This window comes from Neolamprologus multifasciatus, chromosome 9, assembly GCF_963576455.1.
Source record: "Neolamprologus multifasciatus chromosome 9, fNeoMul1.2, whole genome shotgun sequence".
In the NCBI taxonomy this organism is placed as follows: Eukaryota; Metazoa; Chordata; class Actinopteri; order Cichliformes; family Cichlidae; genus Neolamprologus; species Neolamprologus multifasciatus.
Window position 1 is genome coordinate 5,351,847 of NC_140447.1, and position 22,957 is coordinate 5,374,803.

The following is a 22,957-nucleotide window of genomic DNA, read 5'->3' on the forward strand; positions in this document are numbered from 1 at the left end:
GCAGATTCTGACAGAAATCTGCAGCTAGAAGCAGCGCTCCTAAAACAGCAATAAGGATCATTATTATTACATGTAAATAACAAAATAACTTTATAACTTAAAGCAAAAATTGGGAAACGTGAAGTCTGAAGTCTTTATATTAACGACCATCAGTCAAACAATACTGTTGGTCTGGGTGTAAACAGAGCGCGTTGTGTGTGACGTCTTCTTTTGTGCATGCGGCGCTTTGAGCGTTCACACTAGAGCGCGTTTGCTGTCACATTTTATTTGTAGTGTGAACGAGCAGACAAAAAAATCAGACTTGATCAAAAAAATCATAACTGAGCATCAAGACCTGCAGAGTGAACGTAGCCTTAATGTCAGGTTTGAATTGGTCACGTCTGTATATTGTAAGGTAAAGACCGACAACTATACAGAGAAAACAGCTGTGAGCAGCACTTTGGTGACAGTGGGAAGGAAAAACTTTAACAGGTAGAAAGCTCCAGGCTCAGGGAGGGGCGGGGCCATCTGGGGTGAGCGGTTACAGGAAGGACACGCCGAGGTTAATAATCATTGATGTAGAAAGCTGGAGGTGATTACTGTAATGGATGTGAGTCGTTTTCTTTCTGCTCGTCATCACTGTGAGACACAAAGGTCAGGGTGCGTGTCACACACGTCACTGTGTCAGTGTGATAACGATCCACGTTTCTGTGCCCGGCGTGTAGATAACGGGACGTGGACTCAGCTGTGGCTGGTGTCGGACTACCACGAGCACGGATCGCTGTTCGACTACCTGAACCGCTACACGGTCACCGTGGAGGGCATGATCAAACTGTCTCTGTCGACAGCCAGCGGCCTCGCCCACCTTCACATGGAGATTGTTGGCACGCAAGGTGAGAAGCTCACACCTGTACGTATCCAAGGCGAATGTTTGAATGGTGAACACGACAAACACACGAGTGAGTGTGGAGACACGCTCAGAGGAGGCGTGACAAAACCAGGTTCAGTAGCTCACGTGAGGCGACTAAATCCGCCTGAGTAAACATGGAGTCTGCCAGCTTGAGCGTGCAGATAGAGGCATGCTGGAGGACATCAGTCTGAGCCGGCGCACACAGAGCCAGTGCTTATTGGTCAGAAATCACCCTTTGTTGTCCAATGCTGTCCCGACAGACGTGTATGGTGACGCAGCTCGCTGCTGTGAGCACTGATGTGTAATGAAACTGGGTCACTGTCCTGTTGGAAGTTTCTGCTCCTCTCATGTCCCCTCAAGTACATCAGCACAGCTCTGCAGAGGACCGTGGAGGCAGCTCTTACAGGTGCCAGGCCTGCGTAATGAAACACATCTCAGTGTAGTTTGTGTGATCATGGACCAGGGTGATACTGAGAGGATGTGCAGGGATGCCCACTGTGGGCAGGCCTCCTGAATAAGGAGCCTGAAGGGGTTTTAATTATAGCCCAGTTTGATACCAGATGAGGAGGACGAGCTGAAATGTGATTGGCTGCAGCAGAACAATAGGTTTGACCTGACAGCACTTCATCGCATGTTCATAAAAGGCCCAGTGTACTTCACTAAATATAATACACGCATTAAAATATCAAGTTAGGGAGGAAAAGATGAAACATTCATTGTAAGCTCATGTAACCGTGGGTCTTGGTCAGTTGTGGGCGTGTCCTGATTGTTCCTCTGGGTGTGCAGGAAAGCCAGCGATTGCCCACAGAGACCTGAAGTCCAAGAACATCCTGGTGAAGAAGAACGGGACATGCTGCATCGCCGACCTGGGTCTGGCTGTGCGGCACGACTCCGCCACCGACACCATCGACATCGCTCCAAACCACAGAGTAGGGACCAAGAGGTAACCTTTGACCTTTCACTCTACACCTGTAACACGTTAGTAACGCAAGAAGATGATGGTTGCAAAGTAGTGGTAGTGCTTTTTTCTACTCGTGTGTGTTTTTATAAAACCAGTATCTCTTCTTCATCTCCTGCACTGGTGTCATGAAGCTGCTGTTTGTGTCATTCTAGCACATTACTGCCATCTTGTGGCCACTCAAAGCACTGTGGGTAGTCCCTGTGGGTAGTCCCTGTGGGTAGTCACTGTGGGTAGTCACTGTGGGTAGTCCCTGTGGGTAACAGTCTCAGTGGGGTGTTTGGTTGTGTTTGGACCGTTGCTCACCCGTCGTGTCCTCAGGTATATGGCTCCAGAGGTTCTGGACGACTCCATAAACATGAAGCACTTTGAGTCTTTCAAACGCGCTGACATCTACGCCATGGGCCTCGTCTTCTGGGAGATCGCCAGTCGCTGCTCCATGGGAGGTGAGGGTCAAAGTTCATTAGGTGGCTGAACTGACTGGAGCTCGTTTTTGCAGTATTAAAAGCTCGACGGGAGTTTTCAGCGTCTGTTTTTCTGTCAGGCATCCACGAGGACTACCAGCTGCCCTACTACGACCTGGTCCAGTCAGATCCATCAGTGGAGGAGATGAGGAGGGTGGTCTGTGAGCAGAAGCTTCGGCCCAACATCCCCAACCGCTGGCAGAGCTGTGAGGTAGGACGAGTCTCACTGATCGTTGTCACCCACATCATCCACACCAAGACCAGTGGGCCCAGTTCATCCAGTGTTACCATGTTGTCATCATCCAGTACGACGATGACCTGAAGAGTACTTTAATGCAACTACAGTATTGTGAACAAGTGTTCTTGTGTTTTGCTTATTCGTCACAGACACGTGTTTAATATTTTAACGTTGCACAAAGATGATTAAAGTGAGAGCAGTTTGAACTATAAGAGAACAACCTGACCTGTGTGAACAGGTTTACGCTTCTGTCAGCTACACAAACTCATCGACCTTCACCATCACATGTTCGACGTTGCTATGATGATCTTTTTATGAAATGCTTTATTTTAACATGTAATAGTGTGCAAAGCTTCCAACAAGTCCAACTTCCTCTCAGATCCTGGTAGAATATGTTCCAAATACTGAGGCATCATTGTTGTTGTTGGCAAACGTGAGAGCAGCCGTGGTGTTGTCTGAGGAGCTCGTCTGGACATTTCATCTGAGAAGCTTCTTCAGTTCCCAGATTTAAGCCCTGTGGGAGTTTCCCCCCAAGAGGTCCGTGGGCCCCCTATTGATCCTCTAATCACATGAGCCAAGGTGTGAAAACCGGTGTGGGTCACAATCAGCCAGGGTTTAGGGTGAACCGCCGTGAGACCTGGCTCCACCCTATCATGTGATTTCCTGAGGTCAGATGGCCCAGGATGTGAGTGGGCGTTAAGGCGTCTCAGAACTGGATTATAGATGGCAGACAGTTGGTGTGGTAAGCCCCGCCCTCTGTTCAAAGATGGTCGCTCGTCTTTTAAACCAGTTCCTCTAAGAACTGAAGAAGCGGTCACTACCCGATCCGTACCGGAAACCCGATCGGTACCCGATCGATGTTATTCTTAACATCTTAACAGATACTCTGACCTGTGACTATCGTAAAACGCTTCGACCGGAAGTAGACACCTTTCGCGCATGCGGGGTACAGATCGGGTTTCCGGTACGGATCGGGTAGTGACAGAAGCTTCTCGGATAAAACATCTTCGAGGAAACCAGTCCAGATGCTTTTCTTTCCGAGCTCCTTAGACTACGATTAGCTGGATGACTGACAACCTTCACGCAGGCTTTTGTGTTCTTTTTGGTCGTCTGCCATGTTTTCTCCTTCTTATTGTTATGATCTTTATATCAGCTCTGTTCTCCTTCACCCATTCACATACGCCTTCATGCTCTGATGGATGTGAGAGCAGCATTAGTATCTTCCCAACCTTCCTCTGACTCTGGAAAACACTCTGGTCATAAATCAAATCCTGGTAAAGCTTGTCCCGGGTTGTCACCGTCCTTCCTCCCATCCACAGCGACCCACACTGTGACACAATCAAGAGTCCGTATAGAAGTACGCTGAAGCTGCTTAATTTTCAAACAAACTATTGTCGTTGGGCAGATTTCACAGTATTTCTGACTGTGTGGGAGTCACAGTGCAAACTGTGCACCTTCACATGCTGAGAAATAATTATTAATTATCAGGAGCTGATATGAATGCAGCAGCTGGGAGGGGTGCATGGTTGCAGGAGCAGACGACCCTGAAGGAGGGATCAGTAGGTACTTCCACCATGGAAGTGATGGGAACAGCTGAATCCAATGAGTTGGATGTGTGAGGGACTGTGTGTGTCGAGGTGAACGTATCAGGTGGTGTTTACAGCAGAGTGCATGCAAAGGTGAGCCTGACAGATTAGATTAGTCTGCTGGAAGTTTCTGATTTACTGAGGGAAGACAAAGACATTTGGCTCAGACAGCCATAGAAAGCTGCAGTGTTGAGCAAACGAGGAGTAGTTTCAGCTGTGTACGGCGCCATGGCTAACACTAACACAGCTATCACACTTACATTCACACCTGTGGGCGACTTGGAGCCACTAGTGTCAGAGTCAGAGGAACGTTATTAACCCCAGAGGGAAGCTGGGTAACCCCAGCAGCTCCATGTGTTTGGACGAATAGCTTTGGGAAGGTGACAGTGAAGTGCGATCTCTACAGAAGAACAAAAAGCATCGTTGTTTGAACGTGGCGCCCTGCGAGTATGCAGGCTGCACACGTATGTGTGCGTCGATGAGGCTGATTGTGTGCTCTTCCTCCTGCAGGCCTTACGGGTGATGGCAAAGATCATGAGGGAGTGCTGGTACGCCAACGGCGCCGCACGACTCACCGCTCTGCGCATCAAGAAAACGCTGTCTCAGCTCAGCCAGCAGGAGGGCATCAAGATGTAGAAACAACTACCAGACACACAGACAGACACACACACACACACACACATGCGCACACACACACAGACAGACAGACACACACACACACATACACACACATGCACACATGCGCACACACACACAGACAGACACACACACACACACGACTTTCATCCATTGCATTATTATCTTTCTGATTCACCGATGCCCCTCCTGTTTGTCCTGAAGGGAAGTGATGCGTTTCCTGTCACCTCATGTCATTCATGGACGGACTGATCAGTACTTAAACTGAGAGTGTGTGTGGGCTGACACACACACATGAACGGCTGATTGGATGGATCACATGAAGGAAGAAGCCTTCACTCATCGTTCTTCCTTTTTTCTTTCATCGTATGAAGTGTACCCGTGCCTCCATCGTCTTCTCCACAAACAGACTCACACAGTCCCGAGCTCGTCGGGGTGAAAGGCTGGACGCCTCACAGCCCCACATCTGTACATCAACATTGCTCTACGCTTCAGTTCAAGAATCATTTAACAATAAGACTTTTCTGTGGAACAGCTTGTTAACATGTTCGCTCACACACCCAGCCCACAGTGCTGTGCAAAAGTTTTGAGCCCATTCCTCTCTGTTTCCCTTAGAACATGAGACACGTGTGCAGCGCTGTCACACACAGACACTGAAACTCTAATTCTAATAGGCTTAAAGGCAGGAAGTTGATATTTGGCCAATCAGAATGAAAACTAACGGCTGTGGCTGATGGACGGTCAGTGTTGTGCTCTTTCCCGACACAGTGATCATCAGACCTGCTGCCACTGATTCTTCAGCTGCCTCCTCGTGTAGTTTGGCGTCTCTCAGCTTCGTCTCTCGCTTTATGTAAGAACGGATCTTTGACTCCGCCCATCCACTGACACCATTTCTGACCACTGGCCAACCATAGATGTAGCAGCGGCAGAGCCAGAAGGATCTCGTCAGAGTTCTTCTTAAAGAAACGACTCCAATAACAATCGTCTGCTGTAGATCGTAACCCTGCCAGTGTGTGCTGTGTCCTGGTTTCCTCACGTTGTTAAGGACACCGCACACTAATACAGCTTCACGCCTCTTTGAATTTGTGACTCTATTGAACACCAGAGTGTTTCATAAAAACCAAGTGCCTAAAGAAATGACGTAACCTTCGTTTAAAGGATCGTTGTTAAGGTGCCTGTTGTGCACAGAGACGGTTCATCCTTTGAGTTACGTTTTAATGCATGAAGGATTCACGCCGGTGTTTAGTGGCCCAACGAACGAACGAACGAACACACAAACGAACGAACACACAAACAAACAAACGAACACACAAACAAACAAACGAACACACAAACAAACAAACGAACACACAAACAAACAAACGAACGAACACACAAACGAACGAACACACAAACAAACAAACGAACGAACACACAAACAAACAAACGAACGAACACACAAACAAACAAACGAACGAACACACAAACAAACAAACGAACGAACACACAAACAAACGAACGAACGAACACACAAACAAACGAACGAACGAACACACAAACAAACAAACGAACGAACACACAAACGAACGAACACACAAACGAACGAACACACAAACGAACGAACACACAAACGAACGAACGAACAAACGAACGAACACACAAACAAACGAACGAACACACAAACAAACGAACGAACACACAAACAAACAAACGAACACACAAACAAACAAACGAACGAACGAACACACAAACAAACAAACGAACACACAAACAAACGAACGAACGAACGAACACACAAACAAACGAACACACAAACAAACAAACACACAAACAAACGAACGAACACACAAACAAACGAACACACAAACAAACAAACACACAAACAAACAAACGAACACACAAACAAACAAACGAACACACAAACGAACGAACGAACGAACGAACACACAAACAAACGAACAAACAAACACACAAACAAACAAACAAACTCCTTTGAAAATGGTCACAGTGGATAAAAAGCCCACAGTGACCTTCAGAGAGCTGCTACACTTCAAGTCCACCCTAAACAGTGTAGTGGAGACTTTTGCACAGCACTGTACATACACATGAATGTATATCTGAATGTACCTTTGAACACGGGCCACATGCGTTTGGTTTGCAGCAGGTGTGGGGTCACAGTGAGGACAGCACTGACAGGAACTCTCATTTGTAGCTTGTACAGATTTCTCTACGTAGACGCTGCATTGGAGACGTGCGTCATATCCAGCCGCCATGTTGCTCAGCAGCTCAGACTGTTGGCGCTCAGTTAAAAAGATTTGAATGAAAAACCAGAACTACAGAACATGTTGCACCAGGGAATATTTTACTGCTATTAGCAGGATGTCACAATCAACATTTTAATTAATGTAAAATATCAGAGCGATGTGCATATTTGTCAGCAGAGAACTTCACAACGCCTGTGCACCACTGTAATATTTACCTTAATAACAGGAGTATCACTGTTACTGTGAATAATGTGTTTTCACAGCGAGTGCCCTGAGTACTGAACAACACGGCAGCTGTAATGACGCATGGCTGCTGTGGGCGGCTCTGTGGAGGCGAGTGGGCGCTGCCACCAGAACCAGTGTCTGCCACGAGCATTCCCGTTTTCCTCGGCCCGGAGCAGAACTCCACGCGGAGCGCATAGATGCTCCCACAGCGTGCTGCTCTTGTGTTACAGTAGCTCTGGGGACTGACCCGGCTCGTCGACCCGCTCTCTGATTTATGCATCACCTTTATACTTTCTGCTGTTCGAGCTGCTCCGCCCATTCAGCGCGGACGTGGCGAAGTCATTCATTCTGGCAAACATGCTGCAACATATGCAATATACAGTAGATAAATGTGTCTATTTTCTATACTGTGCTCTGCTAAACCACAAACGGCGAGAACAACAACCAACAGCTGCCACCATGCCTTCAAGCCAGTCGTTACTGGAAAGTGCTTCAAAGCCACCGTGTCCTGCGTTGGCTGTCGTGGGTCGTTTTTGCGGAGGCTTGGCAGAGACCGCACTGAGCAGCAAGCTCATCCTATGCATACCCGTGATACAGGGAGGATAGGAAGAGGAGACGCACGCCGCTGCGCCCACGGCCCAACCGACACGCCGGTGCCATACCATCAGACCTCCCCTGGAACACCTCGCCACCTCAACGAGAACTTCTCATACAGCTCATCCTCTGGAGCTCCGCACCGTAGACTGTTTGCTCTCTCGAACATAAAGACTCGTAAGCATTAATGATGTTGCTCTCTAAATGTAAACTCTGATTCTCCGATGTTCTGTTTCTGTGTCGACGCATGAATCAAACGATGGACGTTCTTTCTCTGTAGGATATTTAACAAAAAAGCAGTGAGGTGCATTCATTTAAATATAGCAAATGCATATTTACTAAGCCATAGGTTTTTCAGGTTGCATATTATTATTATGATTTTCTTTTGTGTCTTTTCTACTAGAATGTACATTTACAAAAACATGAGATGATCAAAATCAAACCGACAATTTTGTCATTTCAGCTTAGCAAGCCTTAAGGGACCAACACGTGAGAGTCGGGATATGCTCTTCATTTTGTTTTTTAAAAGTCGATAAATCTATTATACACATATATAATGAATACTTTGATGGAGTAAGTGTCATTCTTCTATGTAAAGGATATATAGATGTATATATCGCACCTGACGTTCCAGGTGTGTTCGTCCTGTTGCCAAATCGCCATCAAACACAGGTCACGAGTGCAGAACTGGGCACTTTGACTGGGACGTCTGCCACACCGTGATTTGCACAAAGACACCACAGAGTCTGTTTGTTGTTCAGCAATAAGTGCACTTCTGTACTGCTGTGGTGTTTATCTGTAAGTCGGCTGTCAGCGACTCAGTCTGTCTTCGTCGTTTCTTTTCCTTTTATCCATTTATGACGTATCGTTGTGCTGCTGCTTAATTGGCCAGCTCGCTTTCCAGGTCGAGGCGAGAGCTGCCGTTGGATGTGAATATCCATCTGTTGCCTGAATCGTTGTGTGCTGTGTTGCTCTAACAACACCTCTGCTTCGCTGTGCTGATCGGTTAACATGGAATAACACAGAGGCCTGTTTATTATTTTAAGGAAGGGGCAGTGAGGTTAAAAACTGCATCACTGAAAAGCCGTCGTTATGGGACCTTTGGTGGAGATTCAGTTGGCTCTGAAACCCTCAGTGTACACAACATGTTCAGGTAAAATCAAGACAAAAAGCTCCAGTTGAAGCTAAATATCATTTCACCAGCTTCTAAAGCTTCTGCTGGCTCTTTACAGCTCTGCCTCTGTCATCATAGAGACATAAGACAAAAAGATTGGCCCCTGCCATAGATGTTAAGCCTCTATCTGCTGGAGTAAAAACAAAACGAGGTGACAGGCTGGTTAAATGTTGCATGTGTGGGAAAGTTGTTGTCGAGGAGGTTAGCTGTTTACGTTCCACGGTGTAGGTTGGAGGTTTGCTGGTCGAGGAACCTTCTAAGAGATTACATCCCTTTAAGCTCTGCACCGGTGGGCCTTTAGGTTGGACTGGGAGCCATCCACAACAAAAGCTCAATGAACAGCTCTCCTTATGCCTTTAATAGGTCAATCTTCATTTTGTCTTAAAGTCACCAGCAGCCTTCTACCTTCTCTTTTCCAACCCCAACATAAGTATAACGATGTTTACCCAGCGTTTGTCTCTCTTGAACAGAACGACTTCGGTCTGTTGAGTCTGTCTTGGCTTTTTTGTCTTGTTCCATGTTCTCTAACTGATCCAACAGCTACAACGGCCACCCCTGCTTTTTTTCTGTTCATTTCTTTGTAAACCAACACGTTAAGGCTGGAGTAGAAGTCAAAGCATTCGGCTTGACGCAGTGATTGGGGAAAAGAGCTCGCACTTGATGACAGTGCCTCCTCTGGTCTCTTAAGGCAGTGCAGACGATGATCTCAGTGAAGGTGAAAATCTAGGCACTAAATTCTTTCATCAATACTAAAGCGGGCATGTTTATCAGATTATGTTGATTGGACCAGACACGTTCCATCAGACACTTCATTTCAAATATACATTAAGAAAAGTCGTGTATTTGATTTTCACGGTGGGCATTTTAATGCGTGGTTTAACTGATGTCCAGTGGCTACCTTTGGGAAGCTGTTGGGTTTCTCCTTATAACGTTTCTAGGCTTGACCTGGAGGATCATCTTACTGCTGTGATGATCACACTATGCCCATAAGCTGTCCTGGTGTTTGGTCATAAATATTTGTAACTTCTTTTCAACCATCTGTTCCCTTTTACTAACCTTATCAGGGCTGGGTAATGTATCCCAGCTACCATAGGGCGAGAGTCGAGGTGCAGGTCACCTGTGGGCAATTTAGATTCACCAATGAACCCCATTAAATACATGACACTGGGCAGTGGGGAGAAGCCGGAGAAAGGATGTAAACTTCATTTATTTTTAGTTTTGCTTGCTTGAAGAAGAATGAGTTTAAAACAGTAGAAACAACCACAGGTGCAGTCTAACGCTCTTCAGTATTCTCCTTATAGGAACACTTTGAGTGGTGTGCAGAACCCATTTAGTTTGCAGAGGCTTGCTTAATGACAAACACAATTCTGCACCAAGAGAGTTTTATACATTCATTTGGTCTCGGTGCTAGCGTCTGAGGGTTCTTAGACACGAGCAGCTCCTTCTGGAGACTAAAAAGGGGCTTTTTCGTTCCCTAACACCAGTCACAAAATTCATGAGATCTCCCAGTTGATTTTAGGTGACCATAATACTTCTGAAACCTCCGTGACCGTTCTGAAATCGAAGGCGCTCTTGGTCGGTCACTGTCCTTACAGTTGTGCAACCATTGGTCCGTGTCCAACCCTGTAGAGACTGGCTGTAGATCTGTTCATTTGTCCCCGTACCCGAATCATCAAAGCGTCTTTGTGGTTGGCTGACCGTGAAAAGATGGCGTACAGTCGGCTCCATCAGCACTACAGCTGTTGCGTGATCAATACTTTTTGGCCCGTGGCCTTCATCACGGCGATGTTTTCTGGAGTAAACCTGTAAGTCTTTTCCCTTTAACACAGTCTGACAGCAACATGGGTCATCGCTGCTTTGGTCCTCATCACCATTAGCCTAGCTAAATATGGAGCTTTGTAAAGTGTGATTAACTCTGCAGAAGTGTCTGTTCTAACCCAACCATGGTCTTTATCAACATTATTGAACTATTTGTTGCCTAAAACTAACCAAAGAGCTGGAGGAGGTGGACCATGTCCCATCTTACACTGCTGCCCTGCAATCTGGCTAAATCCAACCAAAAGTATATGTTTAGTTAAAAAGCCCCAAAATAAGCTGAATAAAAGTCTGAATCGATGTTGGATGCCCAGTGTTAAAGTCCTGGCCACCACACCTCCAGCCTTCAGACTGTAGCTCTTTCTGTCTCAACGGGCACTTGACTTTAACACGAGCCGAAAGGACAAAACTAAAACTCAACTTTACAGAATTAGCATCACATTGCTATGAGACTGTGTTTCCTTCATACTTTTAAGTAAGAAGTGTTTGTTCAGTTATTTGGATCATCAACCATGTTTCAAACTGTTAGCAAGGAAACCTTCTGTACCTCATGTTGGAGACTCGCGTTCTGCTTTCTCTCTTTGTAGCTCTCAGTTAAATGGGGAGAGGTGCGCTGTGACGTACAGCCATGCAATCTCAAACCTCCACCGGTCAGTAGCAGCGTGGCTCAGCTGTTTGGTGACCCATTAAAGCAGAAGCACCGTAGAATATGCAGCCTTTCCACGTTTTACTTCGTGTACACGTCAGGCCTGTTTTTCTGCTTTGTGCGGATTGATGGATGGCCACTACAGGGAGGTGTCGTGAACTATGCCAGCAGCTTCAAACCATGCACTGACAGCTACAGCTGCGAATGTATCAGTCCTCTCAGAGTCTACATCCAACCCGAGCACAACCTGCATATCTCAGCCCAAACTTGTCTGCAATCGTGCAGATATCGCCCGTCTCTTTCTCTCAATATGCAAAGCCGGGCTCGATGGCGTCCGCCCACAGAGTCCCGTTGGATCACACGTTCAGAGACCTACCTATGCTAGCAGCATCTATACACTGTGACCGCATTAGGGTGACGTGCTCCTCTCCTGAGTGGCCTCCATCATCTCACAGACCAGAGGAAGGCGGTGTGGGTCACTAAAGGGCTCTGCCTCTGCTTAAACCTTTTCCAACCTGGTTTAATACTGCAGCGTGGCCTCTTTGGCAGCAAAGGTAGTAGAAAGCTTTAACATGTTTTATTTGGTGCCTAAGTTTGACTTTTGACCTCCAACGACGAGACTGCATGTGTCTGCATAACCCGCTTCATAGATGTCATCCAAAAGCTGATCTGTAAAAAGCATCCAGTAATTAAAGCGTTAAAAAGGACACTTAATCAAAAAGAAAATACCTCTTTGAAAGACCAATGTATTTTTACCTCACTGTATATATTCCTGATTTGTTTACTCCGACTTTGCAATTGATCTGTTTTTGTTTCTATGAAATGCTTAAAGATGATTGGTTTCTTCTTTTTCACTTTTCTGTCACATGGCGCTGTAATGTGTTAGTGTTGTGAGCGAGCAGTATACTCTCCTTCCTCTGTTACCGTGCTCTGTGTGACCTGTCGCTTGTGTTCTGCGTGAACTGTATAGTCGATGCGCTTTACAAGTGTCCACGCCCTCTTCTGGTTACAAACGCCTTGTTCGGTATGGTTTTGTTTTTTTGTTGAACAAAGGAGGAAAAAAAGTGGAAGTGGGACGCTGGGAGAGTGGGGTGAGACTGTTGAGCAGAAACCCCTGAACTGTGGAGGTCACCTCAAAACTCTGGATTCTAGACGTATATTATAATCTTGAAATGTTTATAGTGTGGAGAGATGAATGAGAGGTCAGCATAGAGCTAGAGGATAGACACATGTTAACTTCTAACGTAGCTGGAGTAGAAAGTGGTGTGAATAAAGCAACCCTGTTTCACTATCACGTTTGTTTTTCAGCTTTATTTGAATGCTGCACACTTGGCACTAACAGCACGTGGGACACATCATTTAAAGAGCGCCATCACGATTATGTCTAAATGCATGCTCGACCATCCAGGCGAGGACATCCCCAAAGGTTGATCCTGTTCATGTGGACGTAGCGTGACTTCTTCAGTCTCAGCTGACTGCAGGTTTCCCAACCGTACAAACAGCACCTCTGCACAATGACTGGAACCAGCAGCACGATGAACAATGGGCTGGGAGTTTGCAGCTGAGCCTGAAGAAGTCACGCTACGTCCAGGTGAACAATCAACCTTTGCAGTACATAATGACTGCACCGTGCAAAAGTATTGAGCCAGAGCCACAAAGCCATACGTACTCCTACACTTTTTACAATTAGTAATCTCAGTCAGTAGTTTTTTAGACTTTTTAAAATTTTTCTTCTTTGTGTTTTTAGTGTAATCATTTTCAGAGAAATCAGACCCATTGCTAATTCGAGCACCTAACTCTTTAAATCATCTTTAGGTGATTCTCAAAGAGCTGTTAGTAGACACAATGGATGAAACTGAACAACACAGAAAGGCTGAGCCCCTAAAACCTTTGTCTTTCAGAGACAACTCCATAATGAAAACAGTGTCATGGACATTTGAAGCTGTAAGAGAGTGAAATGTATGGATTTGTCTTTGAGCAGACTAACTGATAATTCCCCCACACTATCAAACACTGTGGCTTTGACATTGAAACACCTGGAAGCTGCGAACCATCTAGTCCAAAGAGCACTATTTCAGTATCATGGGTCACGAATACTTGGATATAAAAACTGTAACAGTGGAAAATATTCAATTCACAAATCAGCTATTGTTACAGTCTCTTGTTATTCTGAGCTGTAGTTATCCGTTGTTTATCCTAAACAGTGAAAACATGAATCAGTTACATCATTTTAAACGCTGATGACTCCAGTGACCATCTATCATTTATCCCAGCGGCTGTATGGGAGTCTTCAGGCTGTAAGAGACCTACTGACATCAATCCAAATGGAATTATACAGAACATCTGTTTGTGCACCACTTCGTCAGTTTTACTGATTATTTTCATGAATGCTTTTGATGGTCCGAGTTCATCCTATGCTAAAGGAAGTAATCATGGGAATGCTCGTTATAGTTAGCACATGAGATACTTTCAGGTCACGTCACCAAATTCAGGGCCTGCATCCTTCAATCAGCTTGGGGTGACTATGGCTCATGAGGTAGAGTGAGTAGTCTACAGGAGCTCAGTGAGTTTTCTGGTCCATACGTTTGGGGACTCCCACAAATGCATCCTTCCTTCCTTGTTACTAAATAAAGAATGACACCAAAGAACTACTTAAATACTGGATACATGTTATTTAATTGGAAATTAACAGCATTGTAAATTAGGAATTTGGCAACATGATTATTCTTAAGGTGACTGACAAACTGAAACACTGAGAACGAGTGTCAGAATCGCTCGTTAGAAAAGCTAGGGATATCCACGGTGTCTTCACAGAAAGCACCTCCTACTTACTGTCTTCGAACGTCTGCCCCCCCTTACTTCGTTCACATAATGGTATGATCCCAGTCTGTCTTTGAATGGGATTTGCTGCATAGTGTATAGAGCTTAATCAGCGAATACAGCTGTAATGTGGTCTCATTCATCTCAATGGGCCAAAAAAAAAAAAAAAATGCTTAAAAAGCTTAATGTTTCCAAAAGTAAGAAAGTTATGAGCACCAAAGATATAGCTCGCATTAGCAGAATCAGCAGAACAGTTTAAAATTTGAATGGTGAAAATCGGATGAAAATTGAGAGAGGAATTAAGCGACAAAGAAATGGAGCAACTAGAATAAGGTAGAAGAACTAGAAAAAGTTGCATTTCCTGCAAAAATGCAGTGTGAATGCCGGGTAGTGGAAACAGGTGAAAACAGGTGAGAAGCAGAATTATCTGCGGAACAGAAGTGTAGAAGCTGAAGTGCTCGCTGAAGATGGCTGTACTTGCAGAGTGTCAAGAAAGCAGTTTGCATGCAAGCAGGGAAGATGTGCGGCAAACGCCACAGGTAGGATTCGAACCTGTGCCATCTGGTCTTAAGGCGGCTACTCATCTCACTGAGCCAAACTGGAGCAGAAGCAGTTGATATTTGTACTGAGAAGAGGTGGAAAAAGCTGAACTTTCTTCTGAAAAGAGGTGAAGAAACTGAAATTTGTACTGAAAAAAGGGGAGAAATCTGAACCTTCAGCTGAAGAGAGGTGAAGGAGCTGAAAGTTTTACTGAAAAGAGCTGAAAAGTCTGCTGAAAAGTGAAGAAACTGAAATTTGTGATGAAAACAGGTGAAAAAGCTGAATTTTAAGATGAAAAGAGATTAAAGAGCTGCAATATTTGTTGAAAAAGAGCTGAAATACTGGAAAATTCTGCTGAAAAGTGGTAAGAAGCTAAGATTTGTGTTGAAAAGAGTTAAAAATGTTGAACTGTTAACTGAAAAAAAAAAATATTGCCATAAGCGGGATTCGAACCTGTTGCTAAAACATGGCTCAGCCTGGCAAGCAAAACCGGTGATCACACTGATAACGTGGTCCCATTGAGCAAAATAAAAAGGCATAACAAGCTTAATATCTCAAAAAGTATCAAAGTTATGAGCACCAAAAGATATAGCTGGCATTAGTAGAAGGAGCGGAACAGTTGAAAATTTGAATGGTCAAAATTGGAGGGAGTAGTTAACCAGCAAAGGTCGGAGCAACTAGAATAAGGTAGAAGAATAAAGTTTAAAGAGAAACAGGATCACAATAGTGTGAATCCCTCACGCAATTACAGTTGTTAACTGCCCTAGAGCGCCCTCTAGTGGCTGCTTTGTAATATGGGTTTGATTACTTTGGGAAAGGGAAAAAATGAAAACGTGAAGAAGAAATCAAAGATGGCGGAAAGTGATGCCGAAATGTTGCTTTGGACAAGATATGCCTGTAAGTATGAGTGACAATAAAATAATTATCTTTTGTTTTGTGTAAAAATGGTACAATAATTTGTACATTTGAAAGTTTTCTTGTTAGCTTGCAGTAAGAGCGTAACAAGCTAGTTTACAAGCTAACTAGTTTATTAGGTAGCTAATACAATATTTTGTGCTCTCAGTTTTACGATGGTCAAAGAGAAGGCAATGGTCAGAGGCCATTCTTCAATAAATCAGCGCAAAAAGGAAAGTAAGTCTGGTTAGCTGGTGAAACTAAGAAACTCCGGGCGAGGGCAGCACATGAACAGTCTACTGAAAACAGGTGAAGAAGAAGAAATATCTGCTGTAAAGAGGTGTAGAAGCTGAAGTGTTTGCTGAAGACAGCTTTACTTGAAAGGGTACACTGAACAGTGTCAAGAAAGCAGAATAAGTGCGAGGCAGGAAGATATGCTACAAGAACCATAGGTAGGATTCAAACCTGTGCCACTGGATCTCCAAGGCAGCTGCTGTTGCAATGAGTGGGATTTGAACCCCGGCCACCCGCTCTGAGAACGGCTGCTCATCTCACTGAGCTGAAACATGGCTCAGCTCAGGCAAGCTAAACTGGTGATCACACTAATAATGTGGTCCCATTCATGAAAATGGGCCAAAAATGGCTTAAAAAGCTTAATATCTAAAAAAGTATAACGATTATGAGCACCAAAAGATATAGCATTGTTACACTGTTCTGCTCCTGTTCAGCAGGAGCAGAACAGTGTAAAGTTTAACTGGTAAAAATCAGATGAAAACTGAGGGAGTAGCTAACCAGCCAAGGCCTGAGCAACTAGAATAATAAGGTAGAAGAAAGGATTAATAAATTAAAAACTGATGTGACAAAAAAACAACCTCTTAACAAAAACTTCAAAAAGCATTTTTGTATTTCAAATTAAAAAGCAGATTTTCAAAATTTGTTTTAAAATACAATTAAAAGAAGTAAATAGTTTAAAAAAAAAATAAAGATTCATTTCTGACATTTAAAACGACGATTCCACTGTTAGCGCAAGGATTAGCTCTAGGATTAACTATGGGATTAGCTTCTGGAGTAGCTATCAATTTATCAGATTACCATTTCTCAATTCGATGACTCTTCTGGTCCTTCAGTCCAAATTAGCTTCATCATCATCATCATTTTAACACATGTAAAATGTATTCAATGCATCATCGATAGAAAGTATTTAAGGAACACTGGTATCATCTCCTTTGTGTTATTTTAATAGGTTCAGCCCTTACCTTGAACCAGTCGGATGGACATAATGTGTTGTATGTTATTATATGTATTTTGCATTTATTTTATTTACCAACATCAAGAAGTGACAGGCAAAGAAATACCACACCATGGTGCATGTTTACATAAGAACGGTTTATTGATTAAATCTATTCATTAGACTAATGATGGCCCGCTTGAAGCTGGCGCTCCGGTGCGTACCCAAAAAACGACACACTGCAGAAGCACTGTGTCGTTTGGCCAGAGTCACGTGATCAGTGACGTCCGAAGCTTCATTTAGAACACAAGTGATTCAGTGGTTTATAGGAAAGTGAATCATTCGCGGGATTTTGAGTTGATTTTGGTCAAATTATTTTTATCATTTTATTTTATTTATTATTTTATTTATTTTATCTGCCAAAGTGAAAAACTTGAAATGTCCAAAATCATGTTTCCATAATGTAAATATCATTACAGCATATGACTTTAGAAACACTTCCATGTGAATTAAAGCTAATAAAGACTAAAAAAATGTATTTGACACTATACGTAAATTACATTGCTACACATTTTAGAAAATCATTTTGTTTATTGTTTTCAGGTGATAGTCTGCAGGACCCAGGAATACCTGCATATCTACCAACTTGCAGTGCAGTTCCTGCACTCCACAGCCTCTTCTGTTCCATGCGAGAGGATTTTCTCTAGGGCAGGAGAAATTATTTCTAAGAAAAGAAACAGAGTCGGCCAGCGCACAGTAAAACGAATCCTCTTTTAAAATGAAAATAACAAAAGGCCTACCTTACATAGATCATGTTTGTACTTTGCAAGTTCATGATTAGGGGAGGGTTTTGATTATCGCTTTTCTGATTACAATCCATGCTAAACTGAATAAAGTGATATTGATTCATTAAAATCCTGTGTCAATTTGTAAATTAAACATTATTATGCCTGAAACGCCAGCATCTCAGGTTGCACCTCACAAAATGTCGTCAAACACCAAACAGCTAAAACAGTAACTGGGAGCAGGTTTACGGATTCTGCATACGAACGTAAACACAGCGCACGGACCTGATGCGTCAGAATCAGATTTTGATGTGTCGGCGCGTCCGCGCTGTGTTTACCTCTTTTTTTTTTTTTTCGCTGGCTTCTGCAGCTGCAGGTTTCATAACTCTCTGTTTACATCTCTAATTAAGTCTCACAAGTGTCAGCTTTCTTCTAATAGATACAAAATTATGGATATATACTGATAAATGATCAGAACTGTAATATTTCTGACTGTCTGAGGCAAAACTTTCCAGATTCCAATCAAATTGAATCGGATCCTGTATCGAATCAAAATGATTCTACAAATCAGTGACGATGCAGCCGTACTCAGCACCCTAAGCATTTTCCCTTTCCAGTTCACAATCAATCCTACCCCTAGGTCAAAAATATGTATAGGACAATTGGCCTAATCTAATATTTTGTATGAACCTGTCCAGCTGTCCAGTGATTAAATGCACAAGTAGATGGAGGCAGGACTTCACAGCAGGAGCATACTCCATAATGTGCTGTGCATTATCATATGTATATTATATATATTGCTCACTTATTGTATTTACCAACATCAAGGAGTCATGAGCAAAGAAAGGCCCCACCATAGTGCATGTTTAAATAGGGTTTATTGATCAAAATGTATTAAGCAAATAAGCATTACAATTTTTTCAGCCCCCCAATCGAGAAAAAAACAAAACAATTACATGTTCAAAGCAACGCAACGGTGGCTCAATATCAGAGAGAACTCCACTCTGTGGAGTGAGCAGTGATAATTAAGCAGTCCGTTTTATTTTGCAGATTCAAGCTGCTCTTCATAATTTTCACCACCAGATGTCACCGGAGAGGACTGTGTTGAAAAGCTTCGAGTAAGGAACCGTTTTTCAATACAAGCTTCAGAAAGCTTCATTTGGCCATCACTACTGCTTACCTTTCTTACTATTTACTCTTAGTTCACACTGCAGGCGCAGAACACACAGTTCACACTGCAGGCGCATCAAATCCGATTTTTTTGACCCTATGTGACCCATATCCCATCATGGTGTGACAGTGTGAACGGCACAAATCCGATATTTTCAAATCCAATCTGGGTCACTTTCGTATGTGGTGCTGAATCCGATACATATCTGATGTTTCAGAAAGCTGCTGTTTGATGGTCATGTCGCATTAAATCCATCTTTTTTTACGTCACTGACACAAGACAGACGCCAATTATCAGCGCCGGAGAAGACATCGTGAACACTTCCTGGCCATCCTGTGAAACTGTTGGGAAGACAACGTTGGAGAAACGTGAACATTTTATTTGTACTGTCGTTCACACTGTCACACCATGATCGGATAGATGGGTCGCAGAGGGTCAAAAAAATCGGATTTGATGCGCTTTCGCCTGCAGTGTGAACATAGCATTAGACACTCACATTACTCACACTCTCATAACACATACATATAGGGCTTGGGGGTGGGCACGCCCAGAGGAGGATCTGTTCATTCAGCCTCAGCTCTGGCACCGGTGCCCACCTCTCAATTTTAAATACATGTAGACACTGAAGGTTGTCGGTAGGAGTGGTGTTGACACCAGCTGCTGTCTGGCAGAGAGTTGTTGGTACGATGCCCCTCCCCTGTTTTTAAATCCACTTTAGAATGTCACACAGAAACACCACAATGAGAGAGCATAATGTAGGGGGTCTTCACACCCCCGTCCTCTGTTCGCCATCAGCAAGGAGGAGGAGGAGGCCGTCTGGTCGGGGTTTGGGCTTCCCTGCTGCTGCTTCTTTCCCTCTCCTTCTGTCTCTTCCAACTTCTCTTTTCTTCATCTTTTTCTTTTTCTCCCAGTCCTCTTCGTTCTGGTTGTAATAACTTAAATAATAAAGGACAGGGAAAAAGAAGGAAAAGGAAAGAAATGCAGAATCAGAGGAATACTAGGGAACAAACATCTCACAAAGATATGATTGTTGGAGTTTTCTTTGTATTGTTGTAGGGTCTACCGTACAATATTAAGCACCTGGAGGCGACTGCTGTGATTTGGTGCTACATCAAATTGAAAGCTTTTGTAAATATGGTCAGCACATAGAGCCAGGTAGTCCAGTTTCACTCAGGCATGTTTAGCAGACCCATTCTCATCACGTTATTATCCCAGCTCATCAACACACAGTTACTACTGTAATGCTGGCGATGGTGGTTGGCACTCCTGTTCCTATAGCAACATCGGAAGTGGAGTGTTGTAGCTAAAGATAGAGCCTCTGAAAAGCAGCAGTTGGATGGTGGCATTCAGCAAAAACCTGAGTGGTTACTGCAGAGAATGAATGGGGCCGTGTAAAGTGGCAAAAAAGTAGAAAAAGAAATAATTTTCACTCTGCAATATATGGTAGATTCCCCCATTGAACAGAGACAATCATGGATTACATGATGTATGTATGATTACGTACCTGTAGTTTCTACCTGGTTATCGGTTTACTTATCTAAAATATGAAACAGGCCTTTCAGCCATATGTAACAGCGTCACTGTATTTATCTATAAAATCTAAACTCATATTCACTAGAAGTTTCCACATTCTTATGATAGTGTAACCTGGACCAAAGTAAAACTGTGAAAACCTCTGATGCCCTGTATGACATTTATTTCATATGACTGTAGTTTACTAGCCTATCCATAACAGCCTGTTGTCAATCAAAAACTATTAATAACATAAAAGCCACCTGAACAGATCAATAGAGTCTTTGTTTTGATCTTTATTCTCAGTGTGACAGAGATGACTGCTAAAGAAGAAAAGGTTCACTTTGCCTTGTACACGGTAGCCGAGGGTTTGCCTACAAGCCCTAAGACAGTTTTTGCTGTATGTCATTCACCTTCACTCACTCCTGAATGTGTAATCGCTGTCTCCAATATCAATGTGTGTGGGTGTGTGTGGGTGGGTGTGTGTGGCAAGGTGTTTCTGCGCAGTGTACCAGGGGCACGGAGAAAAGTTGTCGTACCATAGGCACGAGGAGTGTGTGTGTGGGTGTGTTGGGGTGGGATCAAGGGGCCGGGGTGGGTTCACATGTGTGGAGCAATTATTTGGCAAGTGGTATTTATGGCGCATGGCTGGGCCTTGTGACAGACTCATAGAGAGCAGAGAGAGAGAGAGGGAGGGAGGGAGGGGGAGGAAGGGGAGGGAATCTTCTCAGTAAATCTGAATCTCTCTCACCTTACACAATCTCCGACTAAACCTCAGGCTCAGTAATGCTCGGTACACTGCAATAGTGAGCCATACCACCCTTTCTGCTGCTCGAGGATACACAAAGCACAAATCTGGTGAGTCGATCTTTGTATGCTCGTCCTGTTTGTGTTTCTCTACATTAATATATGTGATGTGTTTCAAGCTTTGCGGGGAATGTGGCTTTCACAGGTAGATACTCTGCTGTCAGACAGAGTGCTGCATATAGAGCCCCCAGAGTGTTACAAACTACTTTGTACCATCAGTTACTTTGATGTAATGTAGTATGTGTGGCACTGAAATGTCTCAAAAGGGTCTCTTGATTCTGTAATCTTTTAATTCCTTTAAGCTGTCAGCTGTGAGCAACATCTCAGCGGGGGTCTGGTTTTAAATAACCAGTATGTGTACTGATGGCACATACAGAGAGCAGCTAAAGAATCACTGCATGATTCCACTGTCAGAAACAAGTGTGGGTGTGATGAATGTATATGCAAAGACACACATATATGCACTCCCACATACAGCTGTTGTTTTGGGCTGCCTGCAGTACAGCAGTCACCCAGTGTCTTTTCCTTCCCACTCATTTCAGTTTGAGCTATAATTCAGCCGCTTTAAGGCTGCAGAGAGGAAATAATAATGAACTGGAGCTCATTTTTACTCATTTCTCACAATTTGAAATGAGGGTTCAGTTTGTTCTGGTGAATGGTACGGATGCTCGTTGTTTTGGCAGATAGTTTCCTGCGCAGTTTTTGCAGTGAAGAGGCCGGCTGCTCCTGGGAGTGTTGTTGCTATGGCAGGATACGCTTGCTCTGTGACAGTATGTAGATGGGTGGTATGTGCCTAAGTAAGATGCACATGATTGCCGGGACTCACCAGTACAATCTGCTTGACTTGTCGGGAGCATGGCTCGGGGTCATCCACTGATCAGAAGGTCAGTGGTTTGATCTCCTCTCGTTACTAAGGCAACTTAGTATGTGACAGTTACACTAAAGTGCATGAAAGTGAGTCTCAGTGGGTGCTGTGAGAGCATAAATGAGCACCAGGCCATTCACCAAATAATTAGAGAGGGTAAGAGTACAGACATGTTCCATCTCTACACTGACAGTACTCTGTTTATGCTGTCTGTCAGTGAAGCATCATCACCTTAATTTAGGGTGATTCTCTTCATCTGGATGTAGAATTTTTTAAATGGGAGAAACATTTCGTCACTCATCCAGGTGACTTCTTCAGTGAAGACTTACCTGGATGATTGAGCATGCATCCAGACATCATCAAATCTTTGCTATACTTGATGCAACTCTGACCATGAGCACCAGAACCACTGTGCAGTCACACACTCTGTTTTATTTCAAATCCATCACATTATTGCAAGCTAACCGATTTATGCTGCAGTAAGCTGCAGAGTATTTTCATGCAACCTTTAAATAGCACAGTTAGTCTTCCCTAGTTTGTTTTGCAGCACAAAATTTCCAGTTTATCAAACACCACTGAGCAGTCCTTACCCTTATATCTAAGCTCTCTCTCCTGTCCTGTCTTTCTTATCTGTCTCCATCTCTGAGTGAAGTTAGCTCTTTTTTTCTTTACCTGTGAAATACAGCAGCTGTGCCTTTAGTTAGCAGACACTTTGTGTGACAAACTGGTTCTTATGTAGGTCTTTTCTACTCTATTTGAGCAACTGAAGTGCTTGATGCAATCTTTGCATGCTCAGATGGACACAGACAGTTTGTGTTGGTTGATGTTTGCTGAGCTGATAACGCTGTATTTGTAATTACTTGCCAC

General features: G+C 43.8%; 2 protein-coding genes across 3 annotated transcripts in view; both read left to right on the top strand.

Moving 5' to 3' along the window:
* The window catches only part of tgfbr1b (transforming growth factor, beta receptor 1 b), a 56,488-nt gene that overhangs the window by 23,648 nt on the left and 9,883 nt on the right, over positions 1 to 22,957 (top strand). Inside the window, exons 5-10 of the mRNA XM_085172687.1 lie at positions 705 to 872; positions 1,676 to 1,832; positions 2,169 to 2,293; positions 2,392 to 2,522; positions 4,646 to 16,062; positions 16,094 to 21,276. Of these exons, the coding sequence (XP_085028813.1) occupies positions 705 to 872; positions 1,676 to 1,832; positions 2,169 to 2,293; positions 2,392 to 2,522; positions 4,646 to 4,771 (707 nt within the window). The 3' untranslated portion in view covers positions 4,772 to 16,062; positions 16,094 to 21,276. The remainder of the gene's footprint in view (positions 1 to 704; positions 873 to 1,675; positions 1,833 to 2,168; positions 2,294 to 2,391; positions 2,523 to 4,645; positions 16,063 to 16,093; positions 21,277 to 22,957) is intronic.
* The window catches only part of palmdb (palmdelphin b), a 70,510-nt gene continuing 68,740 nt past the window's right edge, over positions 21,188 to 22,957 (top strand). For both annotated transcript variants that reach the window (XM_085172662.1, XM_085172665.1), the window contains exon 1: positions 21,188 to 21,276. The gene's annotated coding sequence lies outside the window, so the exon portion shown is untranslated. The remainder of the gene's footprint in view (positions 21,277 to 22,957) is intronic.